The sequence below is a fragment of the Nyctereutes procyonoides genome, unplaced genomic scaffold, assembly GCF_905146905.1.
Source record: "Nyctereutes procyonoides isolate TBG_1078 unplaced genomic scaffold, NYPRO_anot_genome, whole genome shotgun sequence".
In the NCBI taxonomy this organism is placed as follows: domain Eukaryota; kingdom Metazoa; phylum Chordata; class Mammalia; order Carnivora; family Canidae; genus Nyctereutes; species Nyctereutes procyonoides.
In genome coordinates, this window is record NW_026575145.1 from 9,024,463 (window position 1) to 9,044,995 (window position 20,533).

At 36.8% G+C, this 20,533-nt stretch overlaps 1 protein-coding gene across 1 annotated transcript in view; it reads left to right on the top strand.

Moving 5' to 3' along the window:
- The window catches only part of SEC23A (SEC23 homolog A, COPII coat complex component), a 57,716-nt gene continuing 37,183 nt past the window's right edge, over nucleotides 1-20,533 (top strand). Inside the window, exons 1-9 of the mRNA XM_055309326.1 lie at nucleotides 1-164; nucleotides 6,344-6,585; nucleotides 8,243-8,300; nucleotides 8,503-8,589; nucleotides 9,501-9,737; nucleotides 13,326-13,405; nucleotides 14,340-14,484; nucleotides 17,078-17,236; nucleotides 18,768-18,883. Of these exons, the coding sequence (XP_055165301.1) occupies nucleotides 6,365-6,585; nucleotides 8,243-8,300; nucleotides 8,503-8,589; nucleotides 9,501-9,737; nucleotides 13,326-13,405; nucleotides 14,340-14,484; nucleotides 17,078-17,236; nucleotides 18,768-18,883 (1,103 nt within the window). The 5' untranslated portion in view covers nucleotides 1-164; nucleotides 6,344-6,364. The remainder of the gene's footprint in view (nucleotides 165-6,343; nucleotides 6,586-8,242; nucleotides 8,301-8,502; nucleotides 8,590-9,500; nucleotides 9,738-13,325; nucleotides 13,406-14,339; nucleotides 14,485-17,077; nucleotides 17,237-18,767; nucleotides 18,884-20,533) is intronic.

Below are 20,533 nucleotides of genomic sequence, written 5' to 3' on the forward strand. Positions count from 1 at the left end.
GAGGCGGCCCCAGCCATGTTGGCCCAGCGGAGTTCTGCGCGGCGGTCGGGGGCGGGGCGGCGCCGGCCCTGATTGCAGTAACACGGTTGCTCCAGGTCGGCAGCAAGGACCGGTTGTGCAAGGCGGTGGCCGCGGCTGGCGCGGGTCTCGTCGGGGGGCAGTTGGTAAGGACTGACTTCGGGCTGCCTCCTCCCAGCTCCCTGGAGGGGCCGCGGGCCTTCAGCGGAAAGCGGGGGAGGGGAAGCTGGGCGGCCGCGGGCCGGGAGGGGGTGGGCCGGGGGCTCTGGGGTCGTGCCCGCTCTGCCCCCTCGGTGCTCCGGGGCAGGCGGGCGCGCCGGCGGCAGCGACCTTTGAATCCTGACCCCTTCCACCTCTTACTCACCACTGTGCTTCGTGGTTTCGGGGCCTGGGGGCCCGGGGGCCCGGGAGCCCCGAGCCCCCGAGCCCTCCCCACGCTACCCTGGATAAGGTAGGAAAGACAGGAGTCGAGTGAAAAACGGCAGTTCAGTGTCTCGCCCAGCACCCACCCTCGCCTCCGGGGCGATCCGCCTTCCTCGCCCCAGCCTCTCACCGCTCCTGGGCACTCGGGCTTCTTGGTTCATACCTTGCCTCATCTGAAGTGCCCTAGACTTTGAACCCAGGTGACTTCGTCACCGGTAGTTCGGCCTTGGGAGTCAAAGGGGATAAGGAGAATTAAGTGCTAGGTAAAGCTAACGCCTTAGGCCTCGATCACTAGTAGGGTGCAGTTTTCAGATGGGACCAGTCTTTTCTGTTGTGCTGTTGTCCCGTTTTGGTGGGAAAGGAAAAGCATTAGTCGATCTACCTACGTGTCATCTTTAGTGTACGTTGAATTCACGTGAATTTCCTCAACCTCCACCCCGCAAAGCCGTGTATAACTAGCCAGATTAATTTGGTTAGAAATGTTTTAGATTTGAATATGGATTTGAATACAAATGTTAAGTCTTCTCTCTCTTTTCCAGTAGTCTAATTAACATCGTTTTGGAAGTCTTTACAACTGAAAAGTAGAGAGGCACAGTTAATGGTTAAATACATCTGGTTTGGAAGAAACTCAAATTCTACTTGTAATTTAGGATATTTTTCATTTAGGATCTATAAAAGTGCTAAAATTGGAATATGGAAAACTTACAGTTATTGATTAGGAAAAGCTTTAAAAAATACTGTGGGCACGTATTTGATATGCTCGGTTAAAGAGACATAATACTTTGCTTCTTTGCTTTTAGTTCTACCATGAGAAATTATTTAAAGTTAAGTCTCACTGGTTATAAACTGTGGGGAAATAAGATTTCTTTAGCATAGTCTTTTGTGTTTTGTACCACTTAAAAAATATATTACGACTAGTATTTTAGGTCTCCATCCTATAGTGTCTGAATCATATTTATTCGGTTTTAACATAAGATTATAGGACAGACTGCTGATCAAATAATGGCATTTTATAAAAAGCTATTTGTAAAAGGAATTTATTTCAGATATACCATTATTGGATATGGGGCCCTACATGGAAAGTTTCATACTAGAATTAGTAATTTTGAAATTGAGCAGTTCCTACCTTGGAGAGGTGGGGGAGATATTGTGGATGGACATGTAATTGGACTATTTAAATAGGTGGGACTTTTTCAAAATACTCCTGGAAAGTGAGAATATGCAAAATAAAATAGATGTGATTTAGTGAACAAATACGATCTTAGAGCAGAGAGGTTGAAAAGAAAGTGGAAAAGGACGGTAATTGTGTTCAAAATATCACACAGGTTATATTTAATATGTCATGATATATTTTGTGTTTTGTACTACAAAAAGTAAGGATGTTACAACCCAGCCTTGTTACTTGTAGAAACTGAAACCTGCTATTGTGTGTAGATGTCTTTATGCTTTGTCTCATAGAGCCTTTCTTTACTAGGCTTTCTGAATTAAGACCTACTGTCCTAAGACCTTGGTTCTTAGAATTCTTTTAGACTCTTAAATATTATTGAGGATCCGCTCCAAACTCCCCCTCCTCCTCCCCAAATCCCATGCCTGCCTTAATAGAAGACAGGTGGATTTTCTTTCTTTTTTTTTTTTAATATCTTATTTATTCATAAGAGACACAGAGAGAGGCAGAGACTTAGGTAGAAGGAGAAGCAGGCTCCCTATGGAGAGCCTGATGTGGGGCTCGATCCCAGGACCCTGGGCCATGACCTGAGCCAAAGGCAGATGCTCAAAGAACAGGTGGATTTTCATATTTACTTCTGCATTCAGTGTTTTGTGATACATTATTCTGCTTGAATTGTATGAAAGAAATCTGGCCTCATATAGATACGTAGTTGGAAAAAGGAGGAATATTTTAATCGCTTTTTCAGATAATTGTGCATATTCTTCTTTCATATTACATTACAACCTGTTAATTGATTCAGAAGCCAAGGGTTAATAGCTATGTGAAATCTGAAATCTTAGGAATGAACTTTTTGTACTCTGTTGCTTTAAAATTCCCATTTTTCTGTCTTGCACTGTGAGTGGATCTTTATCCATGCATGATTTGGTAACATCATGAATTGATCATTTGGGAGACTTTGCTTCTCTGAACAAAGTATATTTTCCAAATGTTGACATGTTTCATTATACAGTAGAAAACTCACATTAATATCACCACCGATCTTATCAGAAAAATCTTTAAATATTAGCAAGCTGTGAAGCTCATAGTCGTGGATACAGGTTTTCAAAAATTTTGATATTTTCTTGAAAGCTGGGATTTTATCTTTGTTGTTAACTACTGTCAGTTATTTTCCAGGTAACAGGTTCACTTCATTGATTACAGAGAAAATGTATGCCACGTACTTAAGTACTACTTATGTACCATTTTTGAAGAATTGAGAAAATAGTCAAAACATTTTTTGTGTTTTTGTGGTTTAGATGAAAAACCTTGATTGGTCTAATATTTTAATGCTTTTTGGTGATGCATATTTTTTAAACTTTTAATTAAAAAATTGCGGGGGGGCACCTGGGTGGCTCAGTGATTGAACATCTGCCTTTGGCTCGGTCGTGATCCTGGGGTCCTGGGATTGAGTCCCACATCGAGCTTGTCGCAGGCTTGTCGCGAGGAGCCTGCTTCTCCCTCTGCCTGTGTCTCTGCCTCTCTGTATGTCTCATGAATAATAAATAAAATCTTTCAAAAAAATTTTTTTTGGTGATGCATTTTAGGTTATATAGGTTAGATTATACATGCAAAAATGGGAAAACTTCATTTTTTTTAAGATTTTATTTATTCGTGAAAGACAGAGAGAGAGAGGCAGAGACAGAGACACAGCAGAGGGAGAAGTAGGCTCCATGCAGGGAGCCTGACGTGGGACTGGATCCCGGGTCTCTAGGATCAGGCCCTGGGCGGAAGGTGGCGCTAAACTGCTGAGCCACCCGGGCTGCCCCTGTTTTTTTGTTCTGTAGAAATAATAGAAGGGATTGCATAGTCCTGGAGTTTATATTCACATCTGTAGCATGGAAGCTGTTGGCTAAAAACTGGATTTTTCTCACAGAAAGGTTGTTTCTCCTTTAAAACTGAGGTTTCCATCTAACTGCTCTCTGACTATTCCAGACCTTTGTTTTATCATTATGTTTCAGCACACACTTTTTTTTGAAAACTCGTACTGTCCTTTTCATATCTGGCTTCTATAATTTGTCTTGAAGATCATCTGTTCTTTTTTTTTTTTTTTAAGGATTTTATTTATTTATTCATGAGAGACAGAGAGAAAGAGGCAGAGACACAGACAGGGAGAAGCAGGCTCCTTGAGGGGAGCCTGATGGCAGGACTGGATCTCGGGACCAGGATCATGCCCTGAGCTGAACGCAGACTCAACCACTGAGCCACCCAGGCATCCTGAAGATCATCTTTTCTAAACAAGTTTAGTTATCTTAGTGTTCCTCTTTTATCTCTCATCAACCTTTGAAAAATCTGTGTTCGCTTTTGATTAGCATACAATTCTCTGGTTGTCTCTGAGATTCTGATAGAAATACAGTGTTTAATTTTTCTTTTATTATTTTTAACAGATATACTTAATTTTTCTTTTTCTTTTTCTTAAATATTTTATTTATTTATTCACAAGAGACACAAAGAGGGAGGCAGAGACATAGGAAGAAGGAGAAGCAAGTTCACCGTGGGGAGTCCAATGTGGGAACTCGATTCTAACACCCTGAGATCACACTTTGAGCCCCTTGAGCCGAAGGCAGCAGCTCAACTGCTGAGCCATCCAGGTGTTCCAACATTCTTACTTCTCTTAAAGGAAAGAAAATTCTTAGCTGCTAAAGAAGAGAAATACATAGATATGTTAAGCTTCGCTTTCTGTAATTTTTATTATCAAAGTCTATTTGAAAATGTTTCTAAAATTAAAATGATTATATTCAAATGCTTTTTTTTCAAATAATACCCTTTCGGGATCCCTGGGTGGCGCAGCGGTTTGGCGCCTGCCTTTGGCCCAGGGCGCGATCCTGGAGACCCGGGATCGAATCCCACATCGGGCTCCCGGTGCATGGAGCCTGCTTCTCCCTCTGCCTGTGTCTCTGCCTCTCTCTCTCTCTCTGTGACTATCATAAATAAATAAAAATTAAAAAAAAAAACAAATAATACCCTTTCTTCAGTTACATTTTTTTTAAAAGATTTTATTTATTTATTCATGAGAGGCATAGAGAGAGAGAGAGAGAGAGAGAGAGAGAGAGGCAGAGACACAGGCAGAGGGAGAAGCAGGCTCCACGCAGGGAGCCCGACATGAGACTCGATCCCGGGTCTCCAGGATCACGCCCTGGGCCGAAGGTGGTGCCAAACCACTGGGCCACCGGGGCTGCCCTCTTCAGTTACATTTTACAATCAGTTCCTCATCCTATATTGTCATTCTTTCTTTTCTTTTTTTTTTTTTTAAGATTTTATTTATTTGACACACAGAGAGAGAGTGTGCACACCAAAGAGGGAGTGGCAGCAGAGGAGAGGGAGAAACAGGCTCCCCACTGAGCAGAGAGCCTATAGTGGGGCTTGATCACAGGACCCTGAGATCATGACCTGAGCTGAAGGCAGTTGCACTTAACCAACTGAGGGGGGGGGGCGCCCCTGCCCCTCTTTTTAAAGATTTTATTTATTTAATCCTATTGTCATTCTTCGTTACTTCAGCGTCTGTGTTGGCTCTTTTGGCACCCTACCTTCATAATTCTTCAGTTTTTTTTTTTTAAGATTTTTATTTATTCATGAGAGACACACACAGAGAGAGGGGCAGAGACACAGGCAGAGGGAGAAGCAGGCTCCATACAGGGAGCCTGATGTAGGACTCGATCCCAGGTCTCCAGGATCAGGTGCTGGACTGAAGGTGGCGCTAGACTGCTGAGCCACCTGGGCTGCCCCATAATTCTTTAGTTCTTGATATCTTTCATTTCTCCTACAAATCTTTTGGCCAGCCACAAAAGCACTTCAAATTCTATCCTCTCAAAACATTAAATTTTACAATTTCTTTTCTTCACTAATCACTGTTGTAGTTTTAGTTTGTGAATGTTGGATAAAACTGTTGCCTAGGCAGGAGAGCTGGCATTCTAGAAAGGCAGTAGGAGAGAAACAAGATGGAGATGTCTGTTGATATTGGGCTCTTACCAGAGCTGCATCCTCCTCCCCCTAATAAATTTAAATGATTATATTGAAATCATATGTTTCAAATGAAAAATTCTCTCCTAAGTTGGAATGATAAAAATATTCTGAATTAAGTTTCTGCAAAAGTCAAATGGCATAGGGATCACCACTTGTCAGGCATTTTATTTATGAATGCCACAAATGGTCTTATATTTGCACAATAAAAAAATTACCTGTCTAAAATAGAAGTACCTGGTTTCAGAAAAATGTTTTTGTTATGCACTATTAAGTATTCTCTTCTAGCAGGGTTAGTGGAAATTTGTCATTTTCTGGATAGAAAACCAAACGAGCTTTAGAATTTGTTTTTGGTAATCTGTTTATTAGAATAATGTAATTTACAGGGCTGGTAGGGAAAACACAGGATCTAAATTTTCCCCCATCTTTGAGTTTCTTTCTTATGCACCCTTACATAAATAGGACACTTATTTTGCCTTTTTTTTTTTCCTGTAGTCTTTTTTTCAAGAGTTTCTAATAAAAAAAGGATAAAATACCTCTTACTGGGCATAATGAGCACTGGGTTCAGTAGAGTCATTATTTTGTTGTAAGTCAGGTTATTGTTGCTTGCTAATTTTTTTTCTGAGATAAATACTTTGGTTATGATTTTTCATGGATTAATATTGCTGAAAGTGGGAAAAACATGCTTAGTTTAGTTTTCCTTAAGAGGATTTTTAAACATCTTTAATTTTGTCGCAGAAATAATCATCAGGCTCTACAATGACGACCTATTTGGAATTCATTCAACAAAATGAAGAACGAGATGGAGTCCGATTTAGTTGGAATGTTTGGCCATCAAGTCGACTGGAAGCTACAAGAATGGTTGTTCCAGTAGCAGCCCTATTTACACCACTGAAGGAGAGACCTGATTTACCACCTATTCAATATGAACCTGTTCTGTGTAGTAGGACCACTTGCCGTGCAGTTTTGAATCCTTTATGGTAATTAAAATACATTTAAAAAGTAATGTGGCAATATGATTTAAAAATATAGTTTCTTTCTTACTCATTTATATAAAAATTTCTTTGCTTTTGTTTTAGTTATTTTTTCAAAGTAGGATATAGTCAAATCCAAAAAGCTGTAAAATTGAAGGATATTCTATTTGTAGTGAGTTGATAAGAGACCAAAGGTAAAGTTGTCACTTTATTAACTGTTAATCCTATCACTAATATCTCTAGATACTGGTGCTGGCTGTGTGTCATTAGACCCATGTTGTATCCTTAGAAAAGTCATAATTGAGTGGTATGCTGTTTGAGAATGTTATGATTTCTTAATGCATAAACCAGAATTTCAAGAATCCTCTTTTATTCCTCTTTCTACACTTTCTCCCCAACCAATCCACTAACAACTCTGATTCTGCCTCTAGAACGTTACTGATTCTCTTATATTTAGTCTCTTTTCTACTAGTACACTCTACTTCAAGATATACCATATTTTTTTCTGGACAATTTAATTATCCTCTTATATGGTCACCCTGTTTCCATTCTTGTCTTTCAGCAGTTTATCCAGAGGCTAGAGTGTTACAAATGGATATCAGATTATTAAAACATTTCAACAGTGTTTTATTATACTTGGAATGAAAAATCCAAACTTCTTGTCAAGACTCCTAAACCATACATCATCTAGCCTTTGTAATGTTTCTGCTTTCATCTGAAATTACCCATTTTCTTTATTGTTAATAACTACATTATATCTTACCTTCTTTCTGATCCTTGAACATACCAAATTTATTCCTACATTGAAACTTGTGCAATAGCTATATATTCTGCCTGGATTACTCTGCCTGGATTGACTAGTTCCTTTTAATTTAGATCACGTTTCAGTTGTTTATTTAAGAAGGCTTTCTTTTAAAGTAGCCCTCCCAAACACATTCTCACACCCTGCTTTGTTATCTTTAATCTCTTATTATCACTATCTGAAAGTATTTTCTGTGTTTGTGCATCTACTTTCGTATTGTATGTCTTTCTGTTCTAGAATATAAACTTCATAGTAACAGGGATCTTTGATTTCTTGTTTATTGCTGTATCACCAGACCTGGAATAATGGCTTCTACATACTAAGCATTCAGTAAATATGTTTTTTGAATTAAATGTTTTCTTTTTTCTTAAACATTTTATTTATTCATTCTTGAGACACACACACACACACACACACACACACACACACAGAGGCAGAGACACAGGCAGAGGGAGAAGCAGGCTCCATGCAAGAGCCTGATGTGGGACTCGATCCCAGGACCCCAGGATCATGCCCTGGGCATGAAGGCAGGCGCTCAACCGCTGAGCCACCCAGGGATCCCCAGAATTAAATGTTTTCTAGATTTGAGTGTAGAATTACTAAATCATTTGAAGAAAAAAGTATTGTCTTAATTTTATTGGTATTTACTATATATTAGAATTCGTGTTCATTTAAGTAACTTGTTATGTTAAAAGCATGAATTAGATATTGACAACATCTAAAGGTAATGGCTTTTAAAGGTCACTTTAAGTATTAGTTTGAATATGTTCATATTTCAGAAAGAAATTAATTTTATTGAAATTAGGATCATTGTACAATTGAACTGAAACATGAGCTCTTTTGTATCTTTTCTTAAAACAGTCAGGTGGATTATCGAGCAAAACTCTGGGCTTGCAACTTTTGTTATCAAAGGAATCAGGTAAGAAAACCCCTAATGCAGATGTTAATGCTTTGATACTAGTGTAAATATGTAAAAAAATGCACATTAAAATAAAGGTGAAATAATTTTTCATACAAAAAATACTTTTTAATAACTAAATGATAAAATTATTTGCAGTTTAGAATTTCATTACTCTTTTCTGGAAAATAATTTGTTAAAAAAATTTTTTTTTTCTCCATAGTTTCCACCTACTTATGCTGGTATATCTGAACTGAATCAACCTGCTGAACTTTTACCTCAGTTTTCTAGCATTGAATATGTAGTTCTGGTAAGAACATAAGAGTAAATCCTGAAGAAAGTTTTAACTATCCAGTAATTTACTATGTACCAAAATAATTGTTAATTTGAGATAACTTAAAGAGCATCATTCTTGATTCTCACATTGAATTGATGGAGCATTTAAGAGGTAAGAACTGTCCTGGTCAGTTTGAACAAGGTAATTTTTCTGTTGTAGTTATTTAATGATTGGCCAGGATATTGGGTGGTGTCTTGATTTGCCATACTAAGTAGGTCAATGAACAGTATAGTGTCAATATTGTTGTGTAGTTGGAAGGTCAGTTCAGAAATACTTAAATCAATATGATGCTAGAACCTAATGGTATATCCCCAAGTCTAATTAATAAAGTTACTCTTGTATTGGTCCTTGTTAAGAAAGTAATTTTTCTTCTCTTTTTGAATGGCTTTACATAATTGTTTACATATTTAAGTGTTAAAGTAATACTATCCTTTATGAATGTTGTAAAGAAAGCAGAATATGGTTAACTTGAGCCAGTAAATAATATGTCAAGCCTACCTAGTTTTTAGTTCTCTTGCAGTCTGATTCAGGTTTACATAATTATTTTATAAAAATGATCTTATTTTGTTTTAAAGCTTTATAGCTACTGTTTTCTTGTTTTAAGAGAAATAAATGCTTGTTACAGGAAATGAAGTCTTATGCAGCTAAACAAAATCAAAAGGTTTTGAAACTATAAATAATGGTTTTAAATTTAATTTTTATCTTAATATGCCTTAGATATCTTTCTATGCATAACCTGTTTCATATTCTGAAATGATTTAAGATTTCATTGTATGAATGTACTATAAATTATTTAATTAGTTCTCTACTAATTATCCTTGTATTGTGCTGAGTGTTAATACATTAACATTTTCTTATTATTCCCTCATTTTTAATTTTAAAAGCGTGGTCCTCAGATGCCTTTGATATTCCTCTATGTGGTTGATACTTGCATGGAAGATGAAGATTTACAAGCCCTGAAAGAATCTATGCAGATGTCATTAAGTCTTTTACCACCGACAGCTTTGGTTGGACTTATTACTTTTGGGAGAATGGTACAGGTTCATGAACTTGGATGTGAGGGCATTTCAAAAAGCTATGTGTTCAGAGGAACAAAAGATCTGTCTGCTAAACAACTGCAGGTAAAAACAAGAGTGGTAGTTTCAATTTTATCTGCGGGCATCACTCCAAAATTTGTCTATAAATGCATTCTGGATATAAGTTTATAGAAAATAGGGGATCCCTGGGTGGCGCAGCGGATTGGCGCCTGCCTTCGGCCCAGGGCGCGATCCTGGAGACCCAGGATCGAATCCCACGTCGGGCTCCCGGTGCATGGAGCCTGCTTCTCCCTCTGCCTATGTGTCTGCCTCTCTCTCTCTCTCTCTATCATAAATAAATAAAAAAAAAATTAAAAAAAAATATTTTTATGATGAATGGCTAATTATAATAAAGGCTTTAAATTTAGGGTTGATACCAATTTTTTTCATTTGCCTTAAATTGTTAATATACAGCTTTATACAGATTGAAGACTTTTTTAAAAAAAATATTTATTTATTAATGAGAGACACACACACAGAGAGAGAGGCAGAGATACAGGCAGAGAGAGAAGCAGGCTCCATGCAGGGAGCCCAGTGCGGGACTCGATCCCCGGTCTCCAGGATCACACCCCGGGTCGAAGGTGACGCTAAACTGCTGGGCCACCGGGGCTGCCCAAAACCTCTCACTTAAAAAAAAAAAAAAATTATTCATGAGAGAGAGACACAGAGAGAGGCAGAGTACATAGGCAGAGGGAGAAGCAGGCTTCCCTGTGGGGAGCCTGATGCGGGACTCGATCCCAAGACCCCGGGATCATGACCTGAGTCAAAGGCAGATGCTCAACCACTGAGCCACCCAGACGTCCCAAAGACCCCTCACTTTGAATGGTAAAACTGAAGGTATTTTGCTAGAGATTTGAAGAGCTTATAGAAGTCATACTGAAGACTGAGGGAAAGCAATCACAGAATAGTAGCTCTTGTTTCTTGATACTTCATTTTGGATTGAAACACTTTTATTATGTTTGGCAAGGGAAGTGTTTTAAGGCTTGAGAGTTATTAATGTATGAATCACGAGTATATATTTTTTCATACATCAGGACCAAATTTTTATTTTGGGGCAAAATTGAAGCTTTATCTTCCAAGACAGGGAGTTATTTGTGGCTTATTAGGTTCATCTGGGGATATTTTTTCAATATATATATATATATATATTTTTTTTTTTTTACTTAGCGATTTCGCTAGACCATGAGAGAGTGAGTGAACATGTGCTTGTATTAGAAGGTTGTTGAGAGGGTAAGATTGTTCATGTAAGAATTTTGAAAAACTTTGTGATCTGACACGACCCCCAGCTAAGAATAGTTACCCTAGAAGAGGATAGGTAAGCCTTGTTAAAGTAGACAGACATGAAGTCAGACTTCGGAGCATCCAGGTAGCCCAAAATGAAAAAGAAAAGATTTTGAGAATGGTTTTAAACGATTCTAATTTGAGGCTTGGCAGACTGAGATAGTGGTGCTACAGTTAATTGAGACAGAAAGTAGTGGAGGAGTTTGCAGATTTGGGTGGGGAGGATAATGAACAATGAATAAGATCATTAGATTTGAGGAAGTGAAGAAAATTAGAGTCAGCATTCTTACAAGAGGTTTGTTGAAGGTATGGAAGGCAATAGTGTGGGAATTTGAGAGAGAGAACTGAGTTAACAGGTTTACTTTAGGAAGGACACTTGAATGTGTTTATGCACAGGAAAGAGAGAGAGACTAAAGAGGGTGAATGAAAGTAGGAGTGAGGTGAGGTTTCAGAAGACATGATAGGGATTCCTTCAGGGGCACAGGAAGCCAGAGTGCCTTGGAGAAGAAGAGCATCTGTTTATATGAGACAGGAGAGAAATTAGGCACATTTTAGTCTTTCTGTGCCTTAGTTTTTTTCATTTGTAGAAGAGAAGTAATAATAGTATTTACCTTACAGTGTTGTCATGAGCATTAAATGGATTGTGCCTGTTAAGTGTTTGCAGTTGTTATTTTTAAACTAAAATTTTGTTTAAAGTTATTTAATGTTACCTCTGATGGTAGAGTACATTTTATTTATATTATGTAATAGATATGTATCACATAAAATACTTTTTTTTTTGTAGTAGGCAATAAATGGCTATGGACTAAATTTTTTTCTCCATTAAAATGTTTTTATTTTCTGTCTCTGTTTGGTCAAAAAGAACTTGATCTTTGCTCCCCAAATAGTCCTGAATTCTTAATTCTTAAATTCTTCCAGTTGTGCCATCTTGGGTTGATCTCTTTGCTTGTTGTCTTATCCTCCGTAGAAAGGGATAATACCTATTTTATAAGACTATTATTAGTACTGCCTGAAATAATGTGAGAATACTCTTGGGACAGTGGAAACTCTTACAAGGCTTTGTGGCAAAATCTGGGTTAATATCTTACTTTGCCACTTACTAGTTGTGTAACCTTTGGCAAGTTAACGTAGACTTTCTGAGTGTCAGTTTTCATTTATAAAGCAGGGATTAAGAAATTTATTTCATTTTGTTTTGTGAAGAAATAGCATATATGGGCAGCCCCCGTGGCTCAGCGGTTTAGTGCCACCTTCAGTCCAGGGCGTGATCCTGGAGACCTGGGATTGAGTCCCGCGTCAGGCTCCCTGTATGAAGCCTGCTTCTCCCTCTGCCTGTGTCTCTGCCTTTCTCTCTCTCCTCTCTGTGTTTCTCATGAATAAATAAATAAAATCTTAAAAAAAATAGTATATATAAAGAGTGTAGCACAGAATCTAACATATAGTAAGTCTTAGTAAAAACTTTCTTTTCCTGCTGGGAGTATAGAAAATACTATAGGATTAGCTCAGTATTTTTTTCTTTGCAAATTTTTAGATTTTCTGATTTTCTGTTATATACTTTTAGTCGATTACTACACGACTAAGTAGAATTTCTAAATTCAAGAAAACTTTAGTAAAATAATATTTAGTAAAATAATATTTACTAAAGTAAAACTTTACTAAAAAATTTCTAAATTCAAGAAAACTTTAGTAAATATAATATTTAGTAAAACTATTTAGTAAAATAGTGATGTGTTTAGAGAGGAATTTTTTACACATTTAAAATTCAAAACAAAACTGGTAATTTGGTTAGGTAGTAACTAAAAAATTAAGTATAGGCATAAAGGTGTGTGTACATTATAACTCTTATATGATTCCATGTACCTCTCCTTTATAACATTTATTACAATTGCAATTTTATACTTTTTTAGATAACAATTTTATTAACTGCTATTTGTTTCACCAGATTTTAATTTCATAAGGTCAAGGACTGTATATATATATTTACCATTAGATGCCTGACACATAGCAGGTACTTCTCAAGTGAAGTTGCTCAAAGGGATGGATGAATATAATTTAAGAAATACATTCAAGTTACATAGTAACTTGACTATTAATTAGAAATAAAGTATTTTTGAGCTAATATTCCTCTTTGCTTCTATAGTACCTTGTATTTTGCGCTCTCATGGTGATTATTTCATTGTCTTGTTACTATTTATCTGACTGTCTCCCCAACTGAACTTTTTGCTTTCTGAGGAAAAGACTTTATGCTCTTTATTTTTGGGTTCCTAATACCTAGCATAGTATCTGGCACATGGTAAGTAGTTGATACATCTTTGGAGTAATTGAATGGATATCACAGAAAAAATCTCTTTACAGGAAATGCTGGGACTCTCTAAAGTACCCGTTACTCAAGCAACACGTGGTCCTCAGGTACAGCAGCCACCTCCTTCCAATAGGTAATAATGAAATATGGCAAACAGAATTTTTACAATTTGTTTCACCAGATTTTAGCTCTTTTAAGCATCCTGTACCCTTAACTTGAACATAGACATTCAGTGATACTATGTTGTTAAATATTTTTAAGAATGTGAATATATTGCATTAGTATACCTTCTAAAAATTTGAGGCAGAGTCATATCACCAAAATGGTTGGTTTCTCATCATTACAATGTTGAGTTACTTTAGTTTTGATATGTTCCTGATCTATTTTTAAGTTCATAAAAACTTTTGTGGTTGAAGGCAGCCAAACAAAACTAGGTTCTGCAAAAGCTTTTCATTTTGCCTTCTTAGCCTTACAGGTAGTTTTTTCCTCCTAAACTTACTAATTAGAGGTGGTATTACTAAAATTGAGTTGATGTATCTTCTCATAATTACTTCAGTAGCCTTAAAACTTACCAGGCCGGTAAATAAAAGGTGCAGTCCTGAAGTAATACTTGGTGTGAGTGTTTTACTTATAGTTGTTGTGCTAAGACTGATTCTGGACCAGTAGATAACATCACCTGGGAACTTGTTTGAAATGCAGTTCTTGGGCCCTACCCCAGACCTACTGAAACAAAACTCTGCAATCAGCAGTCTGTTAAAATAAGTTCTTCTAGTTCTGATGTACACAAAAGTTAGAGAGCCATTGGTCTGCCATGTATTGAAGTTACTTTTCTCTATTTTTAATTTTTTTTTTTTTAGGATTTTATTTATTAGAGTGAGTGAGCACATGAGGGAGAGGGAGGCTTAATCCCAGGACCCTGGGATCATGATGAACTTAAGGGAGATGCTTAACCCACTGAGCCACCCAAGTGTCCCATACTTTTCTTTCTTTCTAAAAAAGTGAACAGTTTGTTTCTTGAACTCTTACAAGCATTTATAAATGACTTTTTATTTAACTTTGCTTTGCAGATTCTTGCAGCCAGTACAGAAAATAGACATGAATCTCACAGATCTTCTGGGAGAACTGCAGCGAGACCCTTGGCCTGTACCACAGGGGAAGAGACCTTTGCGTTCCTCTGGAGTGGCACTTTCCATAGCTGTAGGACTACTTGAGGTAGTGACGATAGCTTTGTTTTGGAAATGTAAATGTGTATGTATGTATCAATGATATGTACAAGGTAATGTTGTTGAGTGAGAAAACCAGGTCATTAAGACAAGTATCTAATTACATTTGAAGTTTGACTTACGGTATATCCTTTTGTGTATAGAGAGGCACCTGGAAGGGTGTTCGTCCAACTGTTAGCAGTGGTAGGATAAGGGGAATTTTGCTTTTAAGTAGAGTTTGAAAATTTTACACTACACAGATCTTAAGCTTTATAATTAGAAAAGAGAGTTTAAAAAAATGCTTTTTAAAAATGTGAGATGCTATCAAATTTACAGAGAAGTTGTAAAGAACTTTTTTCCCTTTGAACTATTTACATTGTTGACACCTTTCCAACCCCTTAAATACTTGAGTTGTATTTCCTATAAATCAGGATATTTTCTACAAAACCACAATACAATTATTACAGTCACAGTATTAACACTGACATGTTACTACCACCTAATTTTCAGAACTCATTCAACTTTTGCTGGTTATTTCAATTTCTTTTACTAAAAAGATTTAATTCAGAGACATGTATTTAGCAGCATGTTTGTTTAGTTTCCTGCAGTCAGGTACAGTTCCTCAACTTCTGCTTTCATGAACCTGATGCTTGGAAGATTCAGGCCAGTTATTTTATAGGCTGTCTCAAAGTAGGTTTGTTTTGATGTATCCACACAGTTAGATTCAGATCTTACATCATTGGTAAGAATATTGTAGAAATAATTCTGTGTTCTCATTACACCCTATCACATGGCCTGTGATTTTCATTTGCCATTCAAGATGATACAGTCACCATGATCACTTTTTTTTTTTTAAGATTTTATTTATTTATTCATGAGAGACAGAGAGAGGCAGAGGCACAGATAGAGGGAGAGGCAGGCTCCTGCACGGACCCTGATGTGGGACTCGATCCCAGAACCGGGATCATGCCCTGAGCCAAAGGCAGATGCTCAACTGCTGAGCCACCCAGGCATCCCACCGTGATCACTTCTTAAGATTGTATCTGTAGGTTTCTCCACTGTAAACATACTTTTATTTTCCCTCCTTTTGTAATTGAAAAGCATTAGATGGTGAGGGTCTTTGAAATCATACAAATATCTCCTTCCTCATCAAAATTTAAATTTATTTATTAATATCATTATAGAGTTTACATCTTTTCTATGTGTATACTCTACTTTGTTCCATAATTAGAAACTTTTTTTTTTTTTAAGATTTTATTTATTTATTCATGTGAGACACAGAGAGACAGACGTAGGCAGAGGGAGAAGCAGGCTCCCTCTAGGGAGCCGGATGCGGAACTCGATCCGGGACTCCGGAATCACACCCTGAGCCGAAGGCAGACGCTCAACCACTGAGCCACCCAGGCATCCCCATAATTAGAAAAATTTATATAATCATATTAGAAATGCTTTTTGGGGGAGCCTGCTTCTCTCTCTGCCTATGCCTCTGTTTCTTTGTGTCTTTCATGAATAAATAAATAAAATCTTTAAAAAAAAAAAGAAATGCTTTTATTTGCAATTTTCTTAGTTACTGGACAAAAAACATAGCACATTTTTTTGTTATGTTATAGCTTCAGAAAAGAATAGATGGTATAACTTTTGTAATCCAGTGTATTTGGATTCCTCAAAATTTCTGTTCTACTTATAGCACTCTTATTTTTTATTTACGTATTTATTTTCAAAATAATACCATTTTTTCTCAAGTCATTGGTACCTTAGGAGGAAGGAGAGGTAGATTGGAGCACTCAGTCTATCATCTTGAATTTGAAATATAAGCTATGCTTGTGTTTTAAACATAAAAAACAAAAATTAAACAACAAAACAGAAGATGCACTCTTTTCACTCTTTCTTTACTCCTTCCAGTCTAGGATTACTTAAGCAGGAGAAGCATCCTTGTTTATAGGAATCAGGTTTATAGAGTATTTTAAAGTTAGGAGGGCACTATTAATAGGATTTCAAAAGAAAGGTATTTAGGGATCCCTGGGTGGCGCAGCGGTTTGGCGCCTGCCTTTGGCCCAGGGCGCGATCCTGGAGACCCGAGATCGAGTCCCACGTCGGGCTCCCGGTGCATGGAGCCTGCTTTCTCCCTCTGCCTGTGTCTCTGCCCCTCTCTCTCTCTGTGTGTGACTATCATAAATGAATAAAAATTAAAAAAAAAACAAAACAAAAAAACAAAAGAAAGGTATTTAAACAAATACCTTGTCTTTTTTTTTTTTAATTTTTTTTATTTTTTTAATTTTTTTATGATAGTCACACAGAGAGAGAGAGAGAGAGGCAGAGACACAGGCAGAGGGAGAAGCAGGCTCCATGCACTGGGAGCCCGATGTGGGATTTGATCCCGGGTCTCCAGGATCACGCCCTGGGCCAAAGGCAGGCGCCAAACCGCTGCGCCACCCAGGGATCCCGACAAATACCTTGTCTTAAATTCATTTTAAACATTTGATTATTTCTTGGGAAATGGATACTTTTGTGTTTTCTGGAAAGTGTATATCAAAATTCACTTCTAGAAATGTATAACTTGCATTTTCCTTTAAACTCTTTTGACAAGTTACTTTTTCTTATAGTGTACTTTTCCCAACACTGGTGCTCGTATCATGATGTTCATTGGCGGTCCAGCAACTCAGGGACCTGGAATGGTGGTTGGAGATGAACTGAAGACGCCTATAAGATCATGGCACGACATTGAAAAAGACAACGCTAAATATGTTAAAAAGGGAACTAAGGTAATTTTGGCTTTTAAGCCTTGTTTTAGTAGAAAAATTCACTTGATGACAGAGGGAATACAAGTACTTTATGGTAAGAATCTGATATTGTAACTGCTATTCAGAATTGGAGAAATAGTCATTTTTTTCTTGATAATTTTTCTGGTTTTAAATATTTAAAAGTATAATAGCACTAATATGTATCTCTTTAAAAGATAATTCCTGAGAGAAACTCTGTGTGGCTTTTTAGATAATTATTTTAAAGAATGTCTTTTTTCGGGGCACATTGGTAGCTCAGTCTGGTTAAACATCTGTCTTTGGCTCAGGTCATGATCTCAGGGTTCTGGGATTGAGCCTCACATCTGACTCCTTGCTCCATGGAGAGCCTACTTCTCCCTCTGCTCTTCCTCTGCCCATGCTTTCTTGTTTACTCTCAAATAAGTAAAAAAAAAAAAAAAATTCTTTTAAAAAAATTAAAAAAAGAAAAAGTATCTTTCCTGCCTCAGGAGAAATTTCTTGCATTTTCTAATTTTTCATTTCCAAGAGGCTGCCTTTAGATAGGTATATTTTTCATAGTATGAATAGCCCATCATTTTCTGGTGAGTTGTTTTCTGTTCATGTAACTTCAATTTTATTTGGGTTTGTACCAGTACATTTTCACTTTTGACTATTGACTCCCTTGAGTTGGTTTTGCTGTTATTGTCTCTCTCTCTCTCTCTCTCTTTTTTTTTAAATATATTCTCTGGAGTTCACAATTTTAGTTGTGTTGTATTATCTCTATTTTTTTTTGGTAGTCATTATTTATAGTATTTTTAAAAGTGTAATTAATAACAGTTTTTGTTACTATTACTGGATGCTTTTTTTCCTGCTACCTAATTTCCCTTTTGAGCTTGGAATTTTTCTAGTTAGAGCTTCAAAAAATATTTTTTGGTTTGTTAAAAGAATAGCTTTTATTACTGTCTTTTTTTTAAATTTTTATTTATTTATGATAGTCACAGAGAGATAGAGAGAGAGAGGCAGAGACATAGGCAGAGGGAGAAGCAGGTTCCATGCACCGGGAGCCTGACTTGGGATTCGATCCCGGGTCTCCAGGATCACGCCCTGGGCCAAAGGCAAGCGCCAAACCGCTGCGCCACCCAGGGATCCCCTTACTGTTTTTTTATATTTGATACTTTTGTTACTTGGATGTGGATTTACCTAGGAAAAACAGTTCTGTGTTATTCCTCCACTATGTTCATGTATGAAGAGCAAAACGTATGATATGCCTTTCCTTCAAGCTAGCTTAATTTAGGAGTTAATTTAGAAAGAACATCTTAAATATGTGGAAGTGTCAGGCTTATAGAAGTTATTGTATCACCTTATGAGAAATTTTTTATTATAGAAAATTAAATTAGAACATCACATTTAAATTATTATGCATTATTCTTTTAGTATTTTTTAGGTTATTTTGATCTCTGGGAAAAATGATTTATAGGATGGTTAAGTTTGTGCATTAGTTTGATTTGATTTTAAAAAATCTTTTGTAGCATTTTTTTTTTTTAATCTTTTGTAGCATTTTGAAGCATTGGCTAATCGAGCTGCTACGACTGGTCATGTTATTGATATCTATGCATGTGCATTAGATCAGACAGGTCTCTTGGAGATGAAGTGCTGTCCCAACCTTACTGGGTATGTATTTATAGTTTTTGCAATTATAGACTGATAATTACAGTTTATATAAACCAATAATGATAGCTTAGGAAAAATGGTCATCATCCTATCATCCAGGACAACTGTTAAGAGTTTTTGATACTTCTTTCAGTAAAGTTTAAGTTTTTTTCTAAAATTCAGTTACAAAGGCACAAGTTCTGTTTGAAAAGCCTGTCTTGATATTTTGCATTTGTTGTTTTATTATTGTAGTAGCTTTTGATATATAATTCCCACCATAAAATTTCCCTTTTAAAGCTTACCACAATTAATGGTTTGTTTTTGGTACATTCACAGGTTGAGCAACCATCACCAAATTTAGTTTTAGAACATTGACATTACCCCAGAAAGCAGTCATTCCCCTTACCTGCTTCCTTCTTCTCCCTCTCCCACTCTTTCAGTGTAGATCACTAATCTCCTTTCTGTCTATAGGTTTGCCTGTTCTTGATCTTAGGGGGAAACCATTTCATCTTTCATCATTAAGTATGATGTTAGGTATGGGTTTTTGTAGATGCCTTTATCAGGTTGAAGAATTTTCTCTCCTTAGTGAAGATTTTTTCATTAAAGGGTTTTGGATTTGGTCAAATGTATTTTTTACATCTACCGAGATGATTACATGATTTTTATTCATTATTAATGTGGTGCGTTATAGTGATTTTTGTGTATTAAACCACCCTTGCATTCCTGGGATGAATATCATTTGTGAATGATCCTTTTTAGATATTGCTGGATTTGATTTGTTAATATTTTGTTGAGAATTTTTGCATCCATCGTCATAAGGGATCTTGACCTATAGTTTTTTTTTTTTTTCTCCTTGTGATATCTTTGGAATTGATATCAGGATAATACTGGACTCAGAATGAATTGCAAAGTGTTCCTCTTTCATTGGCAGTCTAATTATTTTGGGGATAATTTAATTAGGCTTTAATAAACTCAAGTAGGTCAACTCATTTCTCAAGTTTATTTTATTTTATTCATCTAATGGCTATTAATGAGCACCTACTGTATATCAAACTGTTCAAGGTACTGGATATAAGGCAGTGAACCAAATATAAAAATCTGCCCTCATGGAACTTATTTTAGTGCAGGAATGTTCAGTGTAATTTTCTATTGAAAATGTTTGGTGTTGTCCCACTGAAATAGGAGTGTGACTCACATTTAAAATTTAAAATTGTAATTTTAAATTGAGTTCCATTTAAATTTAAATAGCCACATGTTGGATGCACAGTTCTAGTGAGAGATGAGACAAGTAAAGTAAATAGCATGTCAGAAGATAGTAAATGTTAGGGAGAATAATTCAGGAAATGAGGACAGGGGTTTGCAGTACTAAATAGGGCAAGAAGGGAAGGCCTCATTGAAGATGAGGTTTAACAAAGACCTAAGAAAGAGAGGGAGTGAGACATCTATATATATGAAGGAAGAGTGTTTCAAGCAGAGAGAAAAGTGACTGGAAAGTTGAGAAGATACCTGGGGTGTTTCAGAAGTTGCAACAAGGCCAAAGTAGCTGGAGTGGAGGTAAGTGAGAGGAACAGATTGTGAGAGTCTTTTGACTATAGTAAGGGTTTCAGATAAGTTTACTTTGAGTGAAATGGAAAGTCATTGGAGAGTTTTCAGTAAAGGAGTGATATGATC